This window comes from Myotis brandtii, unplaced genomic scaffold (assembly GCF_000412655.1).
Source record: "Myotis brandtii unplaced genomic scaffold, ASM41265v1 scaffold10, whole genome shotgun sequence".
NCBI lineage: Eukaryota > Metazoa > Chordata > Mammalia > Chiroptera > Vespertilionidae > Myotis > Myotis brandtii.
Genome location: NW_005353325.1, coordinates 2,053,777 through 2,078,080, shown reverse-complemented (window position 1 = coordinate 2,078,080; position 24,304 = coordinate 2,053,777). Strand labels below are relative to the sequence as shown.

Here is a 24,304-nt window from a genome sequence, read left to right as displayed (position 1 = left end):
TTGACCGGAATCGAACCTGGGACCCTTCAGTCCACAGGCCGACGCTCTATCCACTGAGCCAAACCGGTTTCGGCTTCAATGGATTTTTAAAGGAACCCACTATTGAAATAAATTCTATGCAAGTCAAAATCAAATACAAATAGTGAATATATTGCACTGATTGACAATGAAATTATTTGTAATTAAGGGATAATAGAGAATGTGAGTGTTGTAAAAACCATGAATGTAATGACTTGGTGTAGAAATGTGTAGTAAGTGAATCAGCATTTTATTGTTATTGTTGTTGTTTTTTTCCTTAACCACTACCAAAGTGGTTTGCTAAATAAGATTGGCTGTGGGTATCATTATTTTAAGATCAGCTACTCAGGGCCTTTGATTGAGTGTATATTACTTTAGAAAAAACTAACCATTAATTGTTAAGTTAATTTTGCATTTAAAAAAAACACATAAATAAGAATTTTTAACTCCACATTACCTAATCTTAGGAGTAGAAAAAAAACCCCAGAATTTATTATAGTTTCCAAATGAACATAAGGACAACTCAACGACAGACCCATCTTTCCTTCCTAACTCTAGTATCTAGAAACACTAGCAATGTGATCTGAATAAAGAAAGCCTCAGTTTAGTCTAGAAACTATTGAGTCCGTTTAAGAAAACTAAGGAAAAAGTCAATAACTAATCTCCTCAACTCCAAGCAGCACTTTTTCATATTTTAATTTTTTCTCACATTGGGACATGCCATGTAATCAAAAAATATTCTGAAAATTTATTATTTAATTGTTATTAAATGTCGTCTTACTAGTAATGGTGTTTTAGAATTGAGGATCTAATAAGAATATTTCTGTTTCACCAGAAATACATTGCATTAAGAGGCTGTCTTGGTCTTCAGATCTATTTCTAAGCCTTCCTTCCCACTGCACAACTTGAAGTAACTGTTAAAGAGAAGACACACAAATTGAGTAATGATGTCTGCATAAACGATGATGAATTATATTCTTTGAATCTTTTTACATGTTCTTGTGTGGCATCCCCGACTTTTAATTTCTATTAGATTCACTAGTAAATTCTCAGAGAAGAAAAATAGACTTTTCCCTCTTTCCTCTACCCACGTTAGATGGAGTAGCAATAATAAATGAATCCATTTCCAAAAGTCCCCTCCCTTTTCCCCACAGAGAAACGACTCTGAATGGTACACAGCATGCAGCTGGCTTATGAAAACGGAGTGCCCCTGGTGGGAATGTACACAAACATACCACTAGAATCACATGTTTCAAAGACAGTGGAACATTCTAGGAAAAAAATAATATTTGCTACAAATGTTGAGGCAGGAGGGATGATAGAAAATTTATTTACACAATGGCTTGAATATAAAAAAATTGAAGTCAAGAGTCTTAAAGAATAATTCTCTTTTATATCTGTTGGCTATGAGCATGTTCTTGGCTAAATTTGTTGAACTATTCTGCCCAAAATCAAGCTTTTCCATCTTTGTCACATGCAGTTATGAATCTCAGCCTTTGTATTTAATTTTTCTCTATCAGTACTATGTACCCTTTTTATCCCTTCTGCCAATCCAGACCTTATTTATATATCTTTCAACCATCAAAAATGAGTTATTCCTCTTCCTTACATCTTCCCTAATTGTTCACCCTACATTAAATTTTTGTTCCTTTGAATTCCGTCAGCATTTATGTGCTATTAACCACTCTGGTGTAGTGGTTGTCATGAGATGGAGGGCCTATGTATCAGTCTACTTCTATTACTGTGTCCTACTGCAAATCACTTCTTATCTGTCTGCCTGCTGCTTTTTTATCTATCCATCTGTCCATCTATCTATCCATCCGTTCATCTGTACATCCATCCATCCATCCATTCTTACCTATCTACATACCTATCTATGACAGCCTTAGTTTCTTAATTTATAACAAGATAATATGTATTATATTATTAAGATTATATTTTATAATCTGACAGTGCTTTGGGAAAAATTTGAAAAGCATTACACAGATATAAAGCATTACTATGTATGTCTATACCAAGTATTTTGAGACTTATTTTTAAAGTTATACACTATTATTTTATGATTTACTGAGTGTAGGTTCTGATTTCCTAAGGAAATTTGCTATTAGGAAAATACCATTTAAAATTTTTTTCTATTACAGTTCCCATTCTTTTTTCTTCTTTTGTGAAACTCACATTGTCTTGAACATAGTATAATCCACCAAAATGCGATTTTCCTCCCTATCTTGTATTTTTAAAATGATCTCTCAATATCCAGTATTTTCTTTGGCTAGGTGAGGTGAACGAGCCTTCTGGCCATCTCATTGCTTCAAAAGTGGTTCATCATCAAGTACATAAGTTCCAAAGCTGGTGACCCCTAAAGAAAATAATGTAATATAAAAGAAATTATAGCATATGCTCAGTATACATGGGTATAATACCTGTGAATATAAATAAAGACCTTGTGATATATTTTTATATACTTTTTAGCCTCTTTTTCATTGGCCATTAGGAATTATCTTCTCTAATAATTTTTTGACTCCAAACAGAGGTTACTCAGAAGGCATAGGTTTGAAGATCTGGAATTTCCACATAATAGCTGTGCCCTGTTGGGCAGATATCTTAGTCTTTCTGAAATTGTTCCCTCATGTATAATATAGATGCGATGTCACTTAACTGGGTTGTGAAAATGGGACAACTGTGAATGAGAGAATTTGAGTAATTGTTTTGATGCCTGGCACAAGGTTTGTTTTCAACAAATGTTTTCTTAACACTGAAGTTTCCATAAATGATTTCGTGTTTTTGATGGAAAAAATTTCGTTCTCAACTCTTATAAGCAAGCATCTCTGCTTGTAACACCGTGCATACAATTGTGCCATTTTGAAGTCTCCCGTCTATACGTTCTCCCCATCTATAATCCCTCCCACACTGAATTGTGTTTTAACTTTCATTACTAAGTGACTTGCATGTCATATTTATAAAACTTGCCTAGAACTCTCTACCTCAGCACTCATGTATATATGTGTCTGTTTGTGTTCCGTCTGCGTATTTTAATTTGGATTTTTCTTTGTCTCTTTCCTTTCTTTCCCATTTTGTATTTTTATTTTGACGAGGTCCAAAAAAAGTGTTGTGTACTTATTTTTTTGGCCATGTCTATACTAGAGTCTAGCATACAGAGAAGTTCTGCATGTCACTGGTTCCCTTTCAAAGTGGAAATCATATTGTGATCATGCCCCACTGAGCTCAGTGTATTTTGGGTGATCAATAAATATATAACAATGAGGATTTGTGTCTTTCTGTTAAGTGTAGGACTCTTTGAGCTAATGGTTACACTCTGGTCATTTGGAGGAATGACTTTCTGTAGGGCTTGGGTGGTTTTCAGAGAGTTTTGTAAGAGATTTGAGACTAGGCAGTGTGCCTAGAAGTGGACTAGAGAAGAGGATGAGAGATGTTTCAGGTGATCTATCTGAATGAATGAAGCAGAAAAGGGGGTTGGGAATCCTGCGATAGGGTATGTTTCTTCTGTATTTTAGATCAAAGGTTAGTCTGGCCATTTTATCCAGAGATGCAGCCTTATATTTTTTAAACATTATCTTTATTAAAATGAAGTGAAACGTAGGCTTAGAAAGATTTTTCTCTCCATTTCTTTGACTAGAAATTGTACAGTGATCAGAAGAGATGTTCCCTTTCTTGTTGAACTTCTTTCTGTTCTTGCTACATGCAACATAATTAAAATTAATATTTCTACTTCATTTTCAAAGCCTGAAGATTCTTTTAAAGAGTAGCCTACTTAACCAATAACCAAAGTTTCAATAAATTTTTATAAAATAATGAAACTATATAAATTAAGAAGAGAATACAGAAAAACATTAAAAAGAAAAATATAACTGTCTCCTATTAATATTTTGATTTATATCAGACCAACCATGCAAATTTATGGAATGAGGGGGAAGGAAAGGATGTGTAGGTGGCAGTGCCCAGGAGGAAAGACAGCCATGAGAAAATGAAAGCAGAGGCTCTGGGCTGACCCTGAACTGTCAACATAGTCAGGATTGGGAATCCTTGTATAATCACGTGTTTTTAAAAACAGGATCATAGTATACAAATTGTTTTGTGACTTGTTATTTTTATGTGTTATATTATAAGCACCATTCCATGTGATTAAATAATCTTTTAAAGCATCTTTCATATATCTAAGTTAAGTGATCTGTTGTGTGTTCCATAATATTTTAAAACAATCCCCTTCATTGAATGCTGAGGTGATTTATATCTTTTAAAAATTGAAAACTATATAATGATGAAGATTCCTGTAGATAAATCCATGTTCAAAATCACAATTATTTCCTTAGGATAAATTTTTTAGAAATGCTATTACAGTGTCAAATGATATGCACATTTAAAAGACTTATCCATATTGCCCTGCCCAGCTGTGATCCAGAACAATGATTGCCCATTTCTATGCCCACCAGCTACATGTGAGTGTATTTTTTCCACACATTTTCCCAGGACACAGATGCTCTTCCTCTGTGAATATAAGTAGCTTGATTTCATTGTCACACGTCTGCATGTGCGTGCATCCCCCAGTCTTATATGTATGTATATATACGTCTATGATCATTCTTACTTATAGAATATATTTTATCTTATGAACACATTAACCTTTCATATCAAACGAGTTTGTAAACATGTAATTCTGATATGCCTGCTCCTAAATGTAATTATCTTGACTTCCCAGGTGCCTGCATGAACATCACCCACAGCCAATGTCAGATGCTGCCCTACCACACCACGCTAACACCTCTCTTCTCAATTGTCAAAAACATGGAAATGGAGAAGTTCCTCAAATTCTTCATGTACCTCCACCGCCTCAGTTGCTATCAACATATCATGCTTTTTGGCTGTAGCCTTGCCTTCCCCGAGTGCGTCGGTGATGGTGATGACAGGTATTTTGGAAACAAAATCTCATTCAGTGGTAAGAGTCAGTTGTGGCAGAGGTGTCTGAGAGGAACAGAATTCTCCCAAGTTATCACATTTTTGTTGTTGTTAAAGGAAAAAAAATAACTCACACCAATCATAGCCAATTGCAAATCTTTTAAACAAGAAATGTTTTGAAAACCTGGAATAATTTTATCTATGAGAAGAAATTATTCAGTATGTTAGATTGATGCTATCAGCTGGGATACTCAATAGCTATGTCAGTGAGGGTCTGGTAGAAGACAGACAGTATCCTTAAATGGGTGCTGGAAAAGAGTTTATTGAAGGGACTATTTATGAAGGTGTGGTTAGGCTTATGAGAACAAATAAGTGATGGGAGGCACCAGGTCCCACAATAGGGAGGACAGGGGGGACAGCACCTGGAGAGAGTTACAGGTATGGGGGTGGGTCTCCTGACAGGCCAAGTGGTGCGACCCCAACCAGAGGACCATGGCCACAGCCAGCCCTTCAGTGCTGCAGGAAGAGAGAAGGAATAAATACCCTGACCTCACTCTCCTCGTGCCCTTCCGTCTACCGGGGCCTCCCACCAACTGAACTCACCAGCAACCATTGGGCAAGGGCATGCAATTAATGGGAACTCAATAGATAAGACTAAACATCTCATCCAGATATCATCAGCTCAAAAGTCCAATATCTCATCGTCTAAATCAGGTCTGAGTGAGAAGCGGGGTGGTTTTCATGGTCAACACTGGAACTCAGACCAGGGCCAGGAGTGGGGAGGGTAGATACAGAAGGACAGAGACTGCCAGCACAATATCAACTAGGATTAGAAGTGATTTCCAATAAGGGTATATCAATGAAGAGTATGTCAGGGGATATTTGAAATACTAAGTATACATTTCTAAAGCATGTGTTAAAATAATAATCACAATTATTATCTGAATTGAAATGTTAGGAAGTTTTCAGAATAGTAATGTTAGAATGCATCGCGTTTTCAAGTGCAAATAGATTGCATGTTATTTGTACTAATTTAGTGTATAAAATACGCTTTCAATAGGCAAAGCCATTTTTTATTTGAACTGGAAAAAGCTTGCATGGCCATAGAATAGAAACAGTAGGTTCTGAACCGTAAGAACCATTAGCAGACACAGCATTCAGGAAAGTGTTGACGGGAAGAACCATCTGCAGAGGGTGTCTTCAGGGTAAAGAGCGAGAAGCTCTGTAAGGTCTTTCCCAGGAGTGAAACCATACATGGGAGCAAGGAGGCCCCTTATGTTCCTAGAAGGGACTATTCATGAAGGTGTGATTAGGCTTAAGAGAGAACATCGATTGGTTGCCTCCTGTACACAGTGTCTCTAGTATTGGTCTCCTAGAGCTGCCTGAACAAATTACTTCAGCTGGGTGGCTTCAACAACAGACATTCATTCTCTCACTTTTCTAGAAGCTAAAAGTCCAAGATCTGGCACAGCCATGTCCCCTCCAGGGATTGGTGGAGGGTGTCGGCAGGGGTGTGTGTGTGTGTGTGTGTGTGTGTGTGTGTGTGTGCGCGCGCGCTTCTGGTGGTTTCAGGCCTTCCTTGCCTTGCGGCCATGTCACTCCAGTCTTTCCCTTCATCTTCACATGGCCTTCCTTCTCTTCTGTGTTTGTGTCTTCAGTTCTGTCTCTCACGAGGGCACTTGTCATTGGATGGAGGGCCCAGTTTGACAACCTAATATGAACTCATCTTCTCAAGGTCCTTAACTTAATCACACCTGCAATGACCCTTTTTCCAAATAGGTCACATTCAATGTTCCAGAGGTTGGACATGGGCATATCTCTTGGGGGCCACCATTGACCACACAGTGGCTGAGAAAGCAGGCTATGGAGGCACATGCCTCAGCCTTTTCATCTATAACATGGGATAATAGTTGTATTTATTTTACAAAGTTCACGTGAACTTTAAATGACAGAGTTTGGAATAGTGCCTGGCTTTTAGAAACAATTCAATAGATGTCAGCAGTAGTTACCAAATAGTGGATTGAAAAGAAGGGGAAGTACTGATGAAATTGAGAGCACAAAAATTATTTATAACACATGCTAAGTATTGAAGGATTGGGGCGGGGGGGGGGAATGTAGACTACTATATGGATTAAAAGAAAATTACGTAGAATACTCTGGGCTGCTGGAGCTGGATTCTAGTTCCATTTCTCCTTCATTTCAAACAATTTCATTTGTATCTTTTTGCTTTATCTTCCTCTGGACTCATGTGTGTGCATAAACAGGACAATGAAAGAGAATGCATTTGGATTCCAGGAGACTCTTATTTCATTTTGATCATCCTTATTGTAATTCAGTTTCTGCTCTTAATCAAATTAGTTGCAAAATGCTCATTAAGCTGCTCACAGTCTTTAGGGCATTCTTAGGTAAGATTTGTTTGCCTCCTGACCTGGTTTGTCCTGAGAAATGCTCTCATGTGAGAGTTTTCCATTTTGTGTTATAATGGATGATAATTTATAGTCAGTTTTCAGGTATCCTTTGGGAACTTATGCTATTTTTTATTATATTTATCATCGTATTTAATTTTATAATTACACTTTTAGGTCATTGCTTCCTACTATCATTTATGATGTCCATAGGACCTGCAAGCTAAGTTTAATAAGCAAAATAAGTTTGAGAAAAGTAAAACAGATTATGGAAAATAATTCTAAAGTCGAACATATTTTTCTTATATTACATTATTGGACATACATTTACACTAATTTTTCTTTGTTTTTCAAATAACAGAGAATTGCTTATATTCTATCCTAGAGAAAATAGCTACTTAATAACATTTAAAATTTAAGTTAAAAAGATATAGTGGGGTGTATAATGATAGAGTTTTTAACTTGATTCCTTTGAGACCTCAGATACTCATTAAAACTACATTACATAATGAACTTGAACAGTGTCTATTTTATTTTATTTTTTAAAATATATTTTTATTGATTCCAGAGGAAGGGACAGGGAGAGAGAGAAACATCAATGATGAGAGAAAATCATTGATTGGCTTCCTCCTGCAGGTCCTCTACTGGGGATTGAGCCCGCAACCTGGGCATGTGCCCTGACTGGGAATCGAACCATGACCGACACTCAACCACTGAGCCACGCCAGTTGGGCAAACAGTGTCTATTTTAGACTACGTTATATTTAATAAGTGTGTGTGTGTCATGTACTATATAACCCAGGCTAATTGAAGTGGAATATAATTTATATAGATTCAGTGAAATATACCTCAAAATACAGGATTTAGCTGATAAGTCATTTGGGTAACACTAAAAATATGTGGGTTAGAAGAAATAGGGTAGAAATGTCAGCAGGCAGCGAGGGAGAAATCCACAATTCCTGATCCAGGAGAACAAAAGTTTCTAGATGACTGGATACACAAGGCTCACTGGAGGTCTCTCTCTGCATTTGAAAGAGGAAGCAGGCATTGCAGCCCCTTGCTTTTGATGTGTAACCAGCATCCACTCCCACCTTGTTAATAACAGGCCCATAACTTGGTCAAAGCTTGGAGAGGGTTAATTTGGCCTGGAAGGTCCAGCCTGGGCTTTGCTTCTTGAGGACACACAGGAGACCTGCTGCCTCCTGTCACCCAAACCCGACTCACATTTAACACTTTGCAGAGAAACTGCCCATGAAAAGAGGCCTTAGCACTGAACACTTGACGTTTCGCTATTGATTTCCCCCTCGGGGGTGTTGCTTTGCAACTAGATCCTTAGCAGAAATTCTTAATATCTGTGGAAATAAATAAAAAATTTGTATATAACCAGATGACTAGAGGTTAAAGGTTATATCTCTGTACTGTACTCAATCCATGTAGGATTGTTATTAGGATCAAAAGCCTTTCTTCAAATGATCTTTTTCAAAAGCACTCTACTTTTCCCCAAGTAAGGATGCTCACTGGAATTTAGAGAATTTATCTGGCAACTGCAGAGAATGCACTTGAAAGATTGGGGGCAGATGAGACCTGATTCAAACTATACTAGTAGCTCCGCTAGTTGTCAATTATAGGACCTTGGGAACTTTCGTTAGCCTTGCTGACCATCGGTTTCCTCATCTCTGTAATGATACTGATCATACCCACTTCATAGAGTTTGTGTTCATTAGACAATGATTTACGTAACACGCTCATACATGGTCTACACCAGTGATGGCGAACCTTTTGAGCTCGGCGTGTCAGCATTTTGAAAAACCCTAACTTAACTCTGGTGCCCTGTCACATATAGAAATTTTTGATATTTGCAACCATAGTAAAACAAAGATTTATATTTTTGATATTTATTTTATATATTTAAATGCCATTTAACAAAGAAAAATCAACCAAAAAAATGAATTTGCGTGTCACCTCTGACACGCGTGTCATAGGTTCGCCATCACTGGTCTACACTATCTGGCACACAGTAACTTCTCCATAAATAATAAGCACTATTATTGGTGGAGTACTCAAAGATGGTATATGAGTTTCTGGGAGGGTATAAACTTCATGGGCTCTTTCAGAGATGCACGATTTTCATATTTTTTTCACACTTCCCACCTACTAATTAATTTTCTACTTAGGTGCCAAAGCGATAATTCAAAAATGCAAATTAGCCCTGGGCAGTGTGGCTCACCCCATATACCGAAAGGCACATACCCAGGTTGTGGGTTCGATCCCCAGTCAGGGTGTGTACAGGAGGCAACTGATTGACATTTATGTGTTTCTCTCTCTCTCTCCCTCGCCCTTTCTCTTTCTCAAATCAATAAAAACATGATCTCGGGTAAGGATTAAACCCCCCACAAATCACATGATGCCATTCCCCTGCCTCTACTCATTCTAGGGCTTTAAATTAGACACAGGTTACAAGCTAACCTCCTTGCCATGGCTTGGAAGCCTTCCTTGCTCCTCTAGTGTCATCAGCCTTGCCCCAGCTGCACTGACCTTTCTACTTCTCAAAAATGCCAACTTCTTTCTCATTTCAATTGTACATGTTGTTTCCTTTGCCTTTAGGGATCTGTCCCGTCACACTAAGCCCTCTGCTCAACAGACAGCTCTGCAGAGAAACCTTCTATGACCACCTTCGGTGGTCCTCCGGTTATCTTTAACTGAAGCCTGACTGTGTCCATTTTTGCTTATGTGTACGTCATCTCTCTTAACAAGCTCCACAGTGTCAGAGAACTTGACTTTGTACATCGTTCTATCCTCAGTGTTCAAAACAGTGCCCAACATGTAGTAGGTGCTCAGTAAATTTTTGTAGGAATGGATGAATAAATAACTCTTCAGTTAGGGAGGCCTTCTAAATGTTTAGGTAAATGGGAGTTCAAAACATATTGACTATAGTTGTACATGGCTTAGTTTAATTGATATGCTCCTGAAAGCTCATGTATAAGTCAAATTTTCTACATATGAAATTAATTACAATGTTAAATGGAGTTACATGATATTCCCAGAAACGATTTAGCTTCTTTCTGAGTGAGCTTCAGTTGGCAGAACAACCAGCTAAAATATAGGAACTTGCTCTTTTCAAGCTATCAAAATCCTGCATCTAATAGATGAGGAGGCACTACATTGTTCCTGAGGATTGGCTTGGGGCTCAGTGCTCTCTAATATTGACTACTATGCACTCAGTTAAAAAGATGTTAGGTCGCCCTGACAGGTTTGGCTCAGTGGATAGAGTGTTGGCCTGCAGACCGAAGGGTCCCGGGTTCGATTCCAGTCAAGGGCATGTACCTTGGTTGCGGGCACATCCTCAGTGGGGGGCGTGCATGAGGCAGCTGATCGATGTTCCTCTCTCATCTATGTTTCTAACTCTCTATCCCTCTCCCTTCCTCGCTGTAAAAAATCAATAAAATATTTTTTTTTAAAAAAGACGTTAGGTCAACAGTAGTTGGAAATCTTAGACTTAAGGTTTAGATAAAGAGCAGAAACACAACTATTATAAAATGTCTAGAGAATAATGACCAGGATCACAATTCAAAATCTGTTCCTGTGAAGAATGGCTGAGGGGCCTGGAGTTGTAAAGCCCGGGATGCATCATGGCCGTCCTTGGGTTTCTGGGCCATGACCTGGAAGAGGGGGCTCACCTTTTCTGTATGCTCCCACAGGGCAAAGATAGAACCAATCATTGAAACTCACCGAGAAATAAATTCCCATTCAACTAAAGTAAGAACTTATGGATACTAAATTTGTCTACATATGGAATTGTCTCAGGAAATGATGAGTTATTATCACTGGAGGTATTTAAATTGACTGATAAGAACTTACTGGAGACATTTCAGCAAGGAATCCAGCTTATTTCAGTAAATTAATTTTCTGTTCAACTCAGGGCCAGTCCATTCATGATGGCCCATGGCACTTGATTGAGGAGTTCTAAAAACTTACGGGAAAAAAAGATGAGCCCTGGCCAGTGTGGCTCAGTTGGTTAGAACATTGTTCCCTACACTGAAGAGTCTTGGGTTTGATTCCTGGCCAGGGCACATACCCAGGTTGCAGGTCTGGTGGTCATGGTGTGTGTGAGAGGCAACTGATCAATGTCTCTCTCTCTCTCTCTCTTTCCTACCCTCCCTCCCTTTCCCTTCTTTTTTCTCTAGAATCAATGAAAAACGTCCTTGTGTGATGACTTAAAAAAAAGATTAAATTTGCCATCCCTTTTCTGAAGGATACTTTATATTTGCATTGGGACAAATAGTGAGAGAATCCAGTGGGGCTTTGTGGTGGGTTGTGTTGACACCCATAGAGAGAACTAATATTTAGTAACGACAGATGGTCACCTAGCTGCCTTCAGAAAGGATGGGCTGCATTTACGGCAGGACTTCTGTTTTGCCACGTGGGGTTTGCTGATTGAGACCGTGCCGCCCAAAGCCCTCTTTCTCTCTATTTGACTCTCAGGTTCTTTCCTAAATAAATGTGAAGTGTTCAGAGTGTATCATGTTGGGGAGGTGTATCTGCTCGGAACACATGCGAGTCTCAGGCACCTCGCCTGGTGCTCAGAGTTCAACAATTCATGGTGGAAAATAGAACTTCAGATCTGTCAGATCTGTCCCCTGTCACCCTGTTTCTCACACCTAAGTCTGTGAGTTTTGATTTTAAAATTCTGATAATAAATCAAGATTGTAATTCTGCTATGTTGCTATCTTCCATTTGCCTTAGTTCATCTTTTAAGCTTTTGCTTTTGCTAATCTCCTGGTAGGTAACTCAGAGTCCTAGGCATATTTTTGTTTCAGCCACTAGAGAAGAAGAAGAGAAATGTTAAAAGAAACAAGAGAGATATTTAGAATTGCCTTTGGGAAGGCACAATTTGTTCATTTCCTATCAATGCCCTAGTCACCCTTTCAGAAGCGGCCGAGTTTCCTAGAAAAAGGATCCTGCACTCCAGCTCTCATTACTTAAACTTACTGTAGAAGTTTCCCGTCATTTCAAACACACAATTGATTCGGTGTTCCTGTTGCGACTCCATCACATTACTAAGGATGCCCATAATATGAGATGGCCTCTAGCTGAATAGTCCAAATGGGCGTCTAAGTTGTTATTGGAATGAATTTTCAAAGCTTTGCTCTATGAGAATTATAAAGCCTCTCCCTCACCATCCAATTTATCCTCAGAATTTCTACTGCTGTATATTGTTATATTGCCACACTACTTTTGAATTGAATTTTACTGATAATGTTTTAGTAAAAAAAGTAACAAAATTGCCTTCCTGTAATGTAATTTAGAAGGCTTACTGTGTTCTTAAATATGTTATTTTATAAGACAGCATGTACCAATCTCCCATGTAAATGCAGCCCCAAAATCATCCAAAAAGCACTTGGAAAATATAATTTGATTTAAAACATTTCTTTGAAGAATTCAGGAATTATATAAAGTCAGCATAAGCTTTTTTATTACTTTTTTCTAAATGGAGAATACTTTCTTTTACTAAAGATTTATCTCTGTCCCAAGAACTCTATGGTGTCAAAAATAAATGCAAACATTATAGCATTGCATTTTTTATAATCATAATTTTTAAAAAATTATATACATCAGTAGGCAAAGAAAAAAGACATGCTTTGTTGCTATTACCAACTAACTATTCTGAAAGTCATTTGTGGCTTACTTCCCTGATTTTACCTGCTGACCTAGAAATAGTAGTCTTTATTATTATTATTATTTTTAATCCTCACCAGAGGGTATGTTTATTGATGAGAGAGAGAAACATCAATGTGAAAGAGAAACATCGATTGGTTGCCTCCTGTACACACCCCACAGGGGATTGAACCCACAGCCCTTAGTTGTACAGGACGATGCTCCAACCAACTGAGCCACCCGGCTGGGGCACCAGCAGTCTTTTTAGCCACACCAGTGCTGGCCACCTGGCTGTTCAGGTGCTCAGTTGTATCATAGTTCCTTTTCAACCTCATTCAACCTCCAGCAACACAAGTTGAAAATGCTTTTTGGCATTTTATATAAAATATCAATGATAAGTAAGGTTCCATTTTATGAGCCAAACATGGCTCTATGTGGGGGTAATAGAGTCAGATAACTCCTGAAACTTTTATTTTACAAAGATGTAAAGCTAGAGAATCAGGCCATGAGGCTCAAGTCTTTCTGAAATGCCTTGTCATATCACTGACAGTTTCTCAAGCACACGTATTTCATCGAGCTCAGTGAATTAGTATGTTGACTTTTGACCTCAATAATTCCTTGGTATTATGTGGATGTGGCTAGAATTTAGATTTAATACTTGTGATTCAATTCATTCAAACATCTGTACTGAAGGCATCCTTTCATGATGTACAAAAATCAAAACAGCTGCAAAAATAATTTAACAATTGCAAATTTCTTTGGTGATTTGTTAATCCTCTATCCCATGGGCCCTGGTAAGTATGCCAAGTATTAATGAGAATCAGGTTCATGTTGGTTAGAAGGGCATAGAATTTATATTCTCTTTCAAGGGTAGTTGTGTGGTTTTACATTATTCACACCCATCTTAATTTAAGCTGTGTTTATCTGTTGGTATTTCCTCGAGTTTCTGTTTTAAGGGTGACACCCTGCTCTTGGCCTCTAAGTGAGACATTTAATTGTAGGGCTTTCACCCATAGCAATTTTACTGACATTTTTCTCTGACATGGGAATTATTTCAAGACTGAACAGCATGTGTAGAATTTGCTGACACGAAGGGAGGGATCAGGTGAGCAGGGACGCGTGAGCTCCTGTACAGACGGATTAAGTTGGGAGTCGGTAGTGATGGCTCTGCTCCCGACTTTGCTATGGATAGCTTTATTCTAAGCAGGCCACCACATTATCCTTGGACTGTAATTCATTCATTTCTCCAATAAATATTTATCGAGTGCTGACTGCACATACTAGGGATACAGCAGCAAACAAAACAGACAAGAATCCTTGGCTAATGGAGCTTATACCATATTGGAAAGAGATAGACAATATGCAAATAAATAGATAGCAAATAAATAAAGTAGATCAGATAGTGATAAGGGCAATGGAAAATATCCAGCAGGAAAGCTTTGGGAGAATGGGGGTATGGTGGCAAGAGATGCAATTTTAAGCAGAGTGTTGTTCAGGAAAACCTCACTAAGTAGATTACATTTGACCCATCGGGACATAGGGATCTAGGAGGTGAGCGAGACCCGGATATTCTGAATGTTCTGTGGTAACTGACGTAGGTGGGGAAGATGGCCTGATGGAGTCAGTCCTGCAAGTAGATGCAGATGCTGTTGGCAAGGATGTGAGTGTTAGGGGGTAGGCATAGGGAGGGTAGAGGGTCTTGCCAGGCATATGTAGAGTTTGGGAGCGAACTACCTCTCAGATTCTGACATCAGCTCATTCAAAAGGGATATCAGAAAGTTATCAATTTATTTTTTCTCTTATCAAGCACATATAAGCACCTACAATGTGTCAGGCACATAGTTTGATGCGGGAGATATAGAGATGAAGAGCACACAGTTCTGCCTTTGAGAGATTCCCTAATAATAGGGAACCAGACACGAAGACATTGAAATGGCTGGACAATGTGAACAGCTTACAAGGTGTGGGGGTAACGCAGAGAGGAAGGAAGAATTCTTTTCATCTGGCATTGTTAGAAATGGCTGCTGCCAGAGAGGTGGTAACAGCTACACTGGGTTTTAGAGGATGAATAGAAGTTTGCTGTGTGGAAAAGGTGGGAAAAGAAGGCATTTTAGGTAGAGTAACAGCCTAGATCTATTATATATTAGGGAAACTAGTTTAATTTTGCTAGAACATAAAATGGGGCGAGAACAATTGGATTTGAAGGTGTAAAATTAGCAGGACTTCATGATTAATTACACATAAATGGTGGGGTTGAGGGTGAGGCAAAGGTTTGGGGACTTGAGGACTTGGGTAGATGGTATTACCACCAACAAAATTAGGCATGTCAGAGGAGTGGTGGTTGTGGTGGTGCTGGGAGATAATGAGTTAATATTGTCTCGATCCGGTTCAAGAAGTGCAAGACAGTAATTTCCTTTCAGTGGAGATAAAAACAGCTTTCCTTCTGTAGGAGGTGCCATGATTTATACATTCATGCCAGTGGTACTGGTAAACTGGCTCCCTGAAGACAAAACAAAACAAAACTGTCATTTGTAGCATTTACTGATTTCTGTGGTGGATTTCACAGAAAAGATTTCAAGCTAACAAGGGTTTAACAATTTATAGCACACCACTACATCTTATCCCTTTACCAGTATTTGCTGAGCTCCCGCTAGGTGTGATGCATGCAGCGTTACTTCTCCATATCCATTTTCCACCTTCCTCCATCTGACAGGTTCTCAATGGCTACTGTTTTTGCTTTCTGTGGGGCTCAGCCCATGCGAACCACCAACAGGACATCAGAGTGTAAGAAGAGAGTCAGGTTAGGTAGTGATCCCCTAGTTTCTTCGTGGCCAGATTACCCTGGTTGCTTGCATCCCACTTGAGGGGCTATGGCTCCTCTCTGGCAGCCTTTCCCATGTAGCTCTCTGTATGTCCCACTAACTGCCCGTCCCCTTTGTCCCTTAAGTCTGGGATGCTAACAGCAACCCGTCCCAGCATACTGCACTAACCCTGCCAGCGCCTTTGTAGGCGGCCCTTTCATGGAGGGCTCTGCATTGGTCCTACTCCAGCAGGTCATTTCTTTCCTGCTGGAGCCATGGCTATTACAAATGAAAAATAATGCACAGTCCTGGTTTTTAAAGAGTTTCAGACCAATGTGACCCCCAAATACCCCGACTTCTCGCATTATTTCTCTTCAGATGTGAGATAGTGACATATTCAAACATTCCCTTGAACACTTTTCTACCTCCGTGTCTAAGGAACCTCTTTCCTACCACTCTTCTACCCCATCTTATGAGGTGTCTTCAGACCACCAGAAAGTGCTGATGCGGAAAGCTGGTGTTGTTGGTCCACCCCAGAGCGAACAGGCCATCTGTTGCTTGTTTGTGTTTCCCAGCGGCGGTGATGAATGCATGTTCCTGTGTCATTTGTGGTGTATGTTCCTGTGTTATCTGTGGCTCATGTTTGTGAAGAGTGGCCAGCGAGGTGAAGCATTTTGGAGCACTGGGCTGGAGTCACAGTAACCGGCTATGTGATCTCCTTTCTGGGTTTCAGATTCCTCACAATGTAAATGGAAAAAACAAAAATAAATTATCTTGCAAGATCCTTCCAGCATTAACGTTCTCCCCAAGACTAAGGACTACAGCTCTAGGAGCTCCCTGTGACTATGACTTTGTAAGCATTGCTCACCGAACAGCTCAGCCTCACAAAGACAGATTCAGGAATATATTTTTTAAAAATGAATGTGTGAATGTCATCAATGAATAGTACATCTAACTCAAAAGTATGCCTCTGACCAAGCGAGATACCAAAGAAGAGTGCATCAGTTACCCATAGCTGGAAAGCACATTACCACACATTTAGCAGCTGAAAGTAGTACACAAGTATTATCTCATAGTTCCTGTGGATCTGGAATCCGGTCCTCTGCTTCAGTGTCTGTCATATGGGTACAGTCAAGGTGTTAGCTAGGGTTGGGGTCTCATTTGACGGGTCGACTGGGGAAGGATCCACTTTCACGTTCATGTGATTGTTGGAAGAATTTCAGTTCCAAAGGGCTGTTGGACTGACGGCCTTAGTTTCTAGCTGGCTGTTGGCCGGAGGCTACTCTCAACTCCTTGTTATGCGGCCTCCTCAATATGGCAATGTGCTTCTTCAAAGTGAATAAGGGAGAGAGTCTCTAGCAATAGAGAACTCACCTCTTATTTATGATGGAAATGACATCCCATTACCATCTGTTGGTTGGAAACAAGTCACTAGGCCAGCCCACACTCAAAGGAAAGGGCTCACACAGGCCTGCACACCAGGAGCCAAAGGTTATTGGGGGTCCTCTTAGAGTCTGCCTCGGAGATGCTTTTTTTTTTTTGGAGGGGATAGTTTTAAACCCTGAGCTCTCCTAATATATTTAAAAATGAGTTTATTTGCCAAACATAAAATATGACAATTAAATGTAACATGAGATCCTGACTGGAGATTTTTAGGGGTATTTAATTTAGTTAAAGATATTGTGCCAATGTTAGTTTCCTGGTTCTGATCATTGAACTGTAGTTGTATAAAGTGTTAGCCTTGAGGGAGCCTGGATGCAGGATATATGGCAACTTTCTATACTATTTTCATAACTTTTCTATAAGTCAAAAGTAGTTAAAAAGTTAGAAAAAGCCATTTGTAAAATTTTAAAATTCTTAGTCATATAAGCCTACTCTGCAGCTGTAGCTTATTCAATAATTTTAACATTAGATCTTATCAGAACTTTTTTTTGGCAGACGAAGTGTCAAAGTTTTTGGGGGATGGAGACATGTTGTTCAAAAGGGAATAATAAAGAAAAATCTGTAATTTGGTAAATAAATTTTAAAAATGGTTGGTAAATTTGCTTAAAACTGTATAGGTAAAATCTCCAAGTTTTTAATAGATAAATCATTTTAGAACATCCCTTCTAGTGGAAACACAATAAAAACCTCCTATCATTATGTAGTATAATTACTCATATGATAACTGTTTCTGGCTTAAACTTTAGTTGAAATGTGTTAGAGACTTTTGCATGACACCAAGGGCACTTCACACATCAATTGAAAATAATCACCATTTCTAAAATAGTATTCTGATAGCGAGATCCAACCCCTGCCTGTGCTGAGCACTGTTTTCAGATGTCAGTCTGCTTGTTGCTTGGATATAGGCACTTATGTTCCAAAATAGTGTGGTCTATCTCACCCCACTTCTCCATGTGATGAAAGCAAAATACTTCAGCTTCTCATAGGCAGTTGAATGTCATGCTAAACAAGAGCAAATGGCTCCTCATTTTGCTCACTGTTCAAAAGGGCTGCTGGTTATTAATACTCTCTCACTGTTTCACATGTCCTGGTCCAGCAATTTAAAGCTTATGGGCCTCTGTTGGTTACACCTCTTAGAGCTATTTGGAAACACTCTAGACATTTTTCTTAGAACCTATTTTTAGAGGGAGGCCTAATGGTATTTTAATGTCTCTGTATATTCCCAGAACAAATTTCGAGAAGAAAATGTCTATTACCTTTTGAAATTTAGCAAAGCCGGTGGGGTTGTCACTGCTCCTCTGAGAAGCACTGTGTTAAAGGATACATTTTGATGTATGAAATGTTAGTGATAAAAGCACCGTATAAACTCAGCTCTTCCAAACCTCTCACTTTTCAAATGAGGAAACTGAGTCTTGGTGTGGGTGAACTGTTGGCACAAGACCAGGCAGGGAGGAGTGGCCGTGTGAAAGTTTTACGGTGGAGGACTTACCCTTTCTTGCGGGAAGTGTCCATAGGAAAAGTCAATGAGAATGTCAGCTTAGGAGTGAAGACAGCTTTAGAACAGAAAGCAGTCTGCTGGGCCCCTGCATGAAACTTCATTGCTCTTACTGTAGAGGATTCCGAGAAAAAATGTGGTGTGATCCAAAAATATGTGGGTTCAGAGGTGAGGGAAGGTCCAGGAACCACCTGGGAGAGTTGAGCCTCCAGAGTTAGCTTTGCAGTGACCTCCCCCTCCCCAGTGTTGGATGACTTTTTCCCTCCTGTAAATGGCTTCTGAAATGCCATTAATTAGAGGTTCCTTGGCTCCAGCAAGTCTTCTAATGATGCAAACGCCTTTGGGAGGGTTAAGTGTCCATCTGTTATTATAAGTTACTCTGTGCTATTGTCATCCTTCTTCGAAAGCCCAATTGCGATCTGCTCACTTGGGGAATGCAGTTTTGATTGCAGGGAAGGAAGACAATGTTTAAGAGCAAGTCATGTTCTGGTGGAGATGGCTGTCTAGTGGGGTGCTTGAGTGGGGTCCGGATGATATCAGAGACTGGGGCCTGCGGCAGGGACGCAAAGGCAAAGGAAGAAATGCCGAAGTCAAGCCTTGCTGGTCTTGAAGTTTTACAGTGGGCTATCTCACACCTGGAAAGGAAAGGTACATACCTTTCTCCTTCCCTTGTGTTCCTTGGCCCCTTTGGCAAACACTGATCATTGCAGCTTAACTAAGTGTTTGTAGAATGAAGGAGAACCTAATCTCTGTTTATATGGCTGGTCCACTCTGAAAGTGCCTATCAAGTTCCTAACTGCCCTTGAGTTGAGCTTTGGAACACACATTCCTGGAGTAAGAGCTGACATGTAGTAGAGTAGTTAATAGAGTGGGTCCTGGGTCAGTCTGCCAGGGTTGGAATCCTGGCTCTGACACTCCCGCCCTCAGTGACCCTGGCCAAGTCTCCTGTTTGTCCTGTGCTTCAGTTTCCTTACTTGGGTGTTAGGGATGATAGTACTGCACTTAGCACTTAGAGCTGCAGTGAGAAATGAAGGTGTCAATGGACACGAAGCACTCAGAAGAGAGTCTAGCAACGTGTAAGCTAGTGCGCAGGAATTCTATGTTCTCCACCTTCCTCAGCCATGTACCCACGTTTTAGTTGAGAAAATAGAGTCTCTAACTTCTCTGGAATGAGATAGAAAATGCTATTTAAGTGATACTTTCTTAGTCCTATAAATACCTAATATATTTCCTGAGTGGCAGTCAGGTATTCTTTTTACACCAAGATACTTGCCTGGAGCAGGTCAAGATGTTTTATGCCTTAAGCTTAATCTTCCAAGTGCAAAACCCATCGTTCTACATGTTCACTAACAAATTTAATGACGTATTGATGTCGATAGATAGCTATGTGAATATCAGGACTCTAAAAGATATTCAGTTTTGGCCCTGGCTAGGTAGCTCAGTTGGTCCTGATATGCCAAGGTTGCAGGTTCAATCCCTGGTCAGGGCACAAAATCAACCAATGAATGCATAACGAGGTGGAATAACAGATCTCTCTCTCTCTCTCTCTCTCTCTCTCTCTCTCAAATAAAATAAAACCATTCAGTTTTAACACAAGTTCCTAAGCTTCAGATTATGAGGTCAAAAGCACTTGTATATGAAGGAAATTGCTGAGTATGCCTTTTCCACATTTTTATGTATAAAAAGATCTCTCTCCCAAGAGAGATCCTATTTGATTAAGGAACTCTTAAAGCCCAATTATTAGGTCCTTATATGAGCATAGACAATATAGAACAGTAGATAGAGTGTGGACTGAAAGTAGAAACATCTGGATTCTCTTCCCAGTTCTTCCATTAAGAAGCTATGTGACCTTCAGTCAATCCCAGAATCAGGTCCTGTCTCAAATGAAGGGTTTGAACGAGGTGTTGTTTAATGTTTCTCACAGACCTAATGTTGTGTGGCTCTGAAACATGTTAGTGACACTACATTGGCGAAGTGTGTGCTTTGCTTTGACTGACATGTAGATTTTCTTTCCCAGTTTTTTTAAAAAAAAATCATTTGAAATGCTCACCAGCCAGGGTGAGAGATGCAGTCTGTAGCTGCAAAATAGAAAAAGCCACCTAAGTCCCTGCGCGCTGGAGCCAGAGTGTTTGATGGCATGTCAGTGAATAAAGGCAAGCTCCGGGGCATCGTTTCTCTTACCATTAATAGGCAGTTGCCTGCATTTTTCTATTTTGCAGAAGATAAAATAGAAATCTGAGAAGATAAGTAACTTTATAAACTGTCAATAAATGCATTGCTTATACTAGTAACTGCAAGTAAATTACTGAGTTGCCACAGGTCTTTATGTGTCTTTTCCAGGGAGGCAGTGGAAATGAAGGAACAGCTTCTCTCTGCCTCTCAGGGATACTGTGAATTTCTCAGAGGGAAGAACAGAAATGAGATGAACCTATTTTGTGACCTACTTCTGCCTTTCCCATTTGGGGGCCTTTATTTCCAGGTTCATTTACTCCTTTTGGCATAAGTAGAGCTCCTTTTGGATCGACAGGTTTATGTTAACACCTCAGACCTAAGAAGAAAAATACTGTGGGAGTCAGTGCTTCTACAGGAGATCAATGATATATTATGGAACTGGCTTATTCCCTCTAGAACCAGGACATTAGGCTGTCTGACACTCTTGTTATAGGATTGAATGTAGAAATTTAAGTTGTTGACATAGTGAATATGAATTAAGATAATATTACAGCCCTCATGGCCAACTTTAATTTCAGTATTATTTCGAGAAGCAGTCTATAAAAATATTAATTTTCACTTTTCTCTTTTCTTCTAGACATGGACTCTTGCCCTGTCGGTCCTTCTGTGAGGCTGCAAAAGAGGGCTGTGAGTCAGTCCTGGGGATGGTGAACGCCTCCTGGCCCAATTTCCTCAAATGCTCCCAGTTTAGAAACCAACCCGAAAGCAGCAACATCAGCAGGACTTGCTTCTCACCAGAGAAGGAAAAAGGAAAGCAATGTAGGTGTCTGTGTTTCGTTGCATTTTTAACAGTTGTAATTGAACTGTACCATTCATACAAGGGTGCATACAAATAATGTGTACAGTGCAATAACTTTTACCAAAGTGACCAGACCTATGCAATTGACATCTGGATCAAGAAGGAGAATCTGATCAGCATCTCAGAAACGCTCCCGAGGCCTCTCCAAGTAGCCTCGCCCTCCCAAAAGAACCTCTCCCCTGACTTCTAGCTCGTTAGGTAGTTCTGCCTGTTTCTTAACTTGATATCAATGGAGTCATACAGTATGTACTCCTTTTGTATCTAGCTGCCTTTGCTCAGCATTATGTTTAAGAGATCCATTATGTGTTCATCTTCGTGTGGTTTACTCATTCTCATTGTTGTATAGTATTCTAAGATATTATTATATCACAATGCATTTTTCTTGTTGATGGACATTTGAGTTGTTTCTGGCTACTATGAATAGTGATACTATGACTATTCTTGTTCATGTCTTTGATTGGCTATGTATTTGTTCAGCAAAAGAGTTTTTAAAGTGGTTGTAGCAATTTATACTCCTACAAGCTATGTGTGAAAATGGCAGTGGCTCGAAATCTTCCCCAATACTTAGTATCGCCTGTCTTTTTCATTTTGGCATACAAGCTATGTGTGAAAATGGCAGTGGCTCGAAATCGTCCCCAATACTTAGTATCGCCTGTCTTTTTCATTTTGACAATGAAACGTACAGAGGAATAGTAACTATAAGGACAATGGATTGGATAGCTTACTGCTGAGAATCAATGTCCTAGAAAAAGGTAACTCAAAGTTACAGGCAACTGTAACTTTTCCTCTGTACTATTCTGATAATAGTATTGTGGTATCTCTTTGTGGTTTTAAGTTGCATTTCCTGATGAATTTAATTGAATTTTCACAAATTTTTTATTTGAGTATCTCTTTTAGCAAAGTGTCTGTCCAAATATTTTGCCTATTTTAAAATTGAGTAGTCTGCCTTTGTCCTCGACATATACTTCTTTATGCATTCTGGATATGCAGTCTGTGGGGTATATGTATTGTGAAGAGTTCCTACTCTGTGGCTTCCCTCTTCTCCCTCTTCTTAGTGCCTATGGTGGAATAGAAGGTCTTACTTTTAATGGGTCTACATTATTGATCACTTGTGGTCCTCAGCTTTCTATTTTTTTAAAAAAATATTTTTATTGATTTCAGAGAGGAAGGGAGAGGGTGAGAGAGATAGAAACATCAGTGATGAGAGAGAATCATTGATTACCTGCCTCCTGCATGCTCCTCACTGGGGATCGAGCCCGTAACCCGGGCATGTGCCCTTGATGGGAATAGAACCTGGGACCCTTTAGTCCACAGGTCGATGCTCTATCCACTGAGCCAAACCGGCTCGGGCATCCTCAGCTTTCTAGACTCTCCTGCTTCAGTATATAGGAGCCTCTTTCTAAGTTACTAGGGAGACTCTTTGGCTTTCACACTTAAGTTACAGTTGCCTGTAACTTTGAGTTACCTTTTTCTAGGACATTGATTCTCAGCAGTAAGCTATCCAATCCATTGTCCTTATAGTTACTATTCCTCTGTACGTCTCAAACTCTTGGTAAGTTACCCCATTCAGTGCATTCCTTTCCATAGGCATACTATTCCAATTCACCTCTGTTGAGGGTTTTAAAAATTGGACCACCTCCGTATGCCAGGGAATGTCTATCTCCACTTAACCATCAATGATGTTAACTTCTCTACTATCCCAGCATGTGATCCAGATCAAGAACCCCATCATATCACCTCCTTTCTTGGGCCACTCCTGGGACTGTCACAAGTTGAGGTTTCCAGAAGCAGCCACTGAGAGGGAGTGTGTTGTACAGGGTATTTTAGGTAAAGGAGATAGAGAAAGCAGGATTGGGCAGAGGGGAATGTTAAAATAAGATCCAGGTCCATAAAAGCCTCAGCTAAATCCAGGGCGAGCTGTGGGGCACATATGGCCTGAGAGAGCTGTTCCATGTTGGGCCAAGATAGCTGGGTCTTTACAGTGTTGTACCACATAATGACGCTTTGGTCAATGACGGACCTCATATACAACAATGATCCCATAAGACTTAATGCAGCTAAAAAATTCCTATCACCTATAACCATCATAACATCATTACGGTGCATTACTCACATGTTTGTGGTGATGCTGCTGTAAACAAACATACTGCGCTTCCTGTTGTATAAAAGAATAGCACATACAATTATGATAATAAATGACTGTGTAACTGCTTTATGTATTTGCTATACTATACTTTTTATTATTATTTTAGAGTGTACAGTTTCTACGTATAAAAGAACTAGAGGCCCGGTGCACAAATTCATGCATGGGTCCGGTCCGGCCAGCCCACCCCGATGGGGGCCCATTGGGCTGGGCCGTCTGGGGTGAGGGGCCGCGGGCAGTGGGCTGGCTGGCCCCGCACCTGATCGGGGTGTTGGGGGCCAATCAGGGCCCGGATCAGGCTAGTTGGCTGCTACAGTGCTTGTTATAGCCACCAGTCATTCTGGTTGTTCTGGTCATTCCGCCATTCTGGTCGCTGGGCTTTTATATATATAGACTAGAGGCC

The 24,304-nt window shown here is 39.8% G+C and overlaps 1 protein-coding gene across 3 annotated transcripts in view; it reads left to right on the top strand.

The window, feature by feature from the left end:
• CORIN (corin, serine peptidase) overlaps positions 1-24,304 on the top strand; it is a 226,590-nt gene that overhangs the window by 86,916 nt on the left and 115,370 nt on the right. For all 3 annotated transcript variants that reach the window (XM_005853139.2, XM_014534321.1, XM_014534317.1), the window contains 2 exons: positions 4,733-4,940; positions 21,537-21,718. In XM_005853139.2, coding sequence (XP_005853201.1) covers positions 4,733-4,940; positions 21,537-21,718 — 390 coding nt within the window. The remainder of the gene's footprint in view (positions 1-4,732; positions 4,941-21,536; positions 21,719-24,304) is intronic.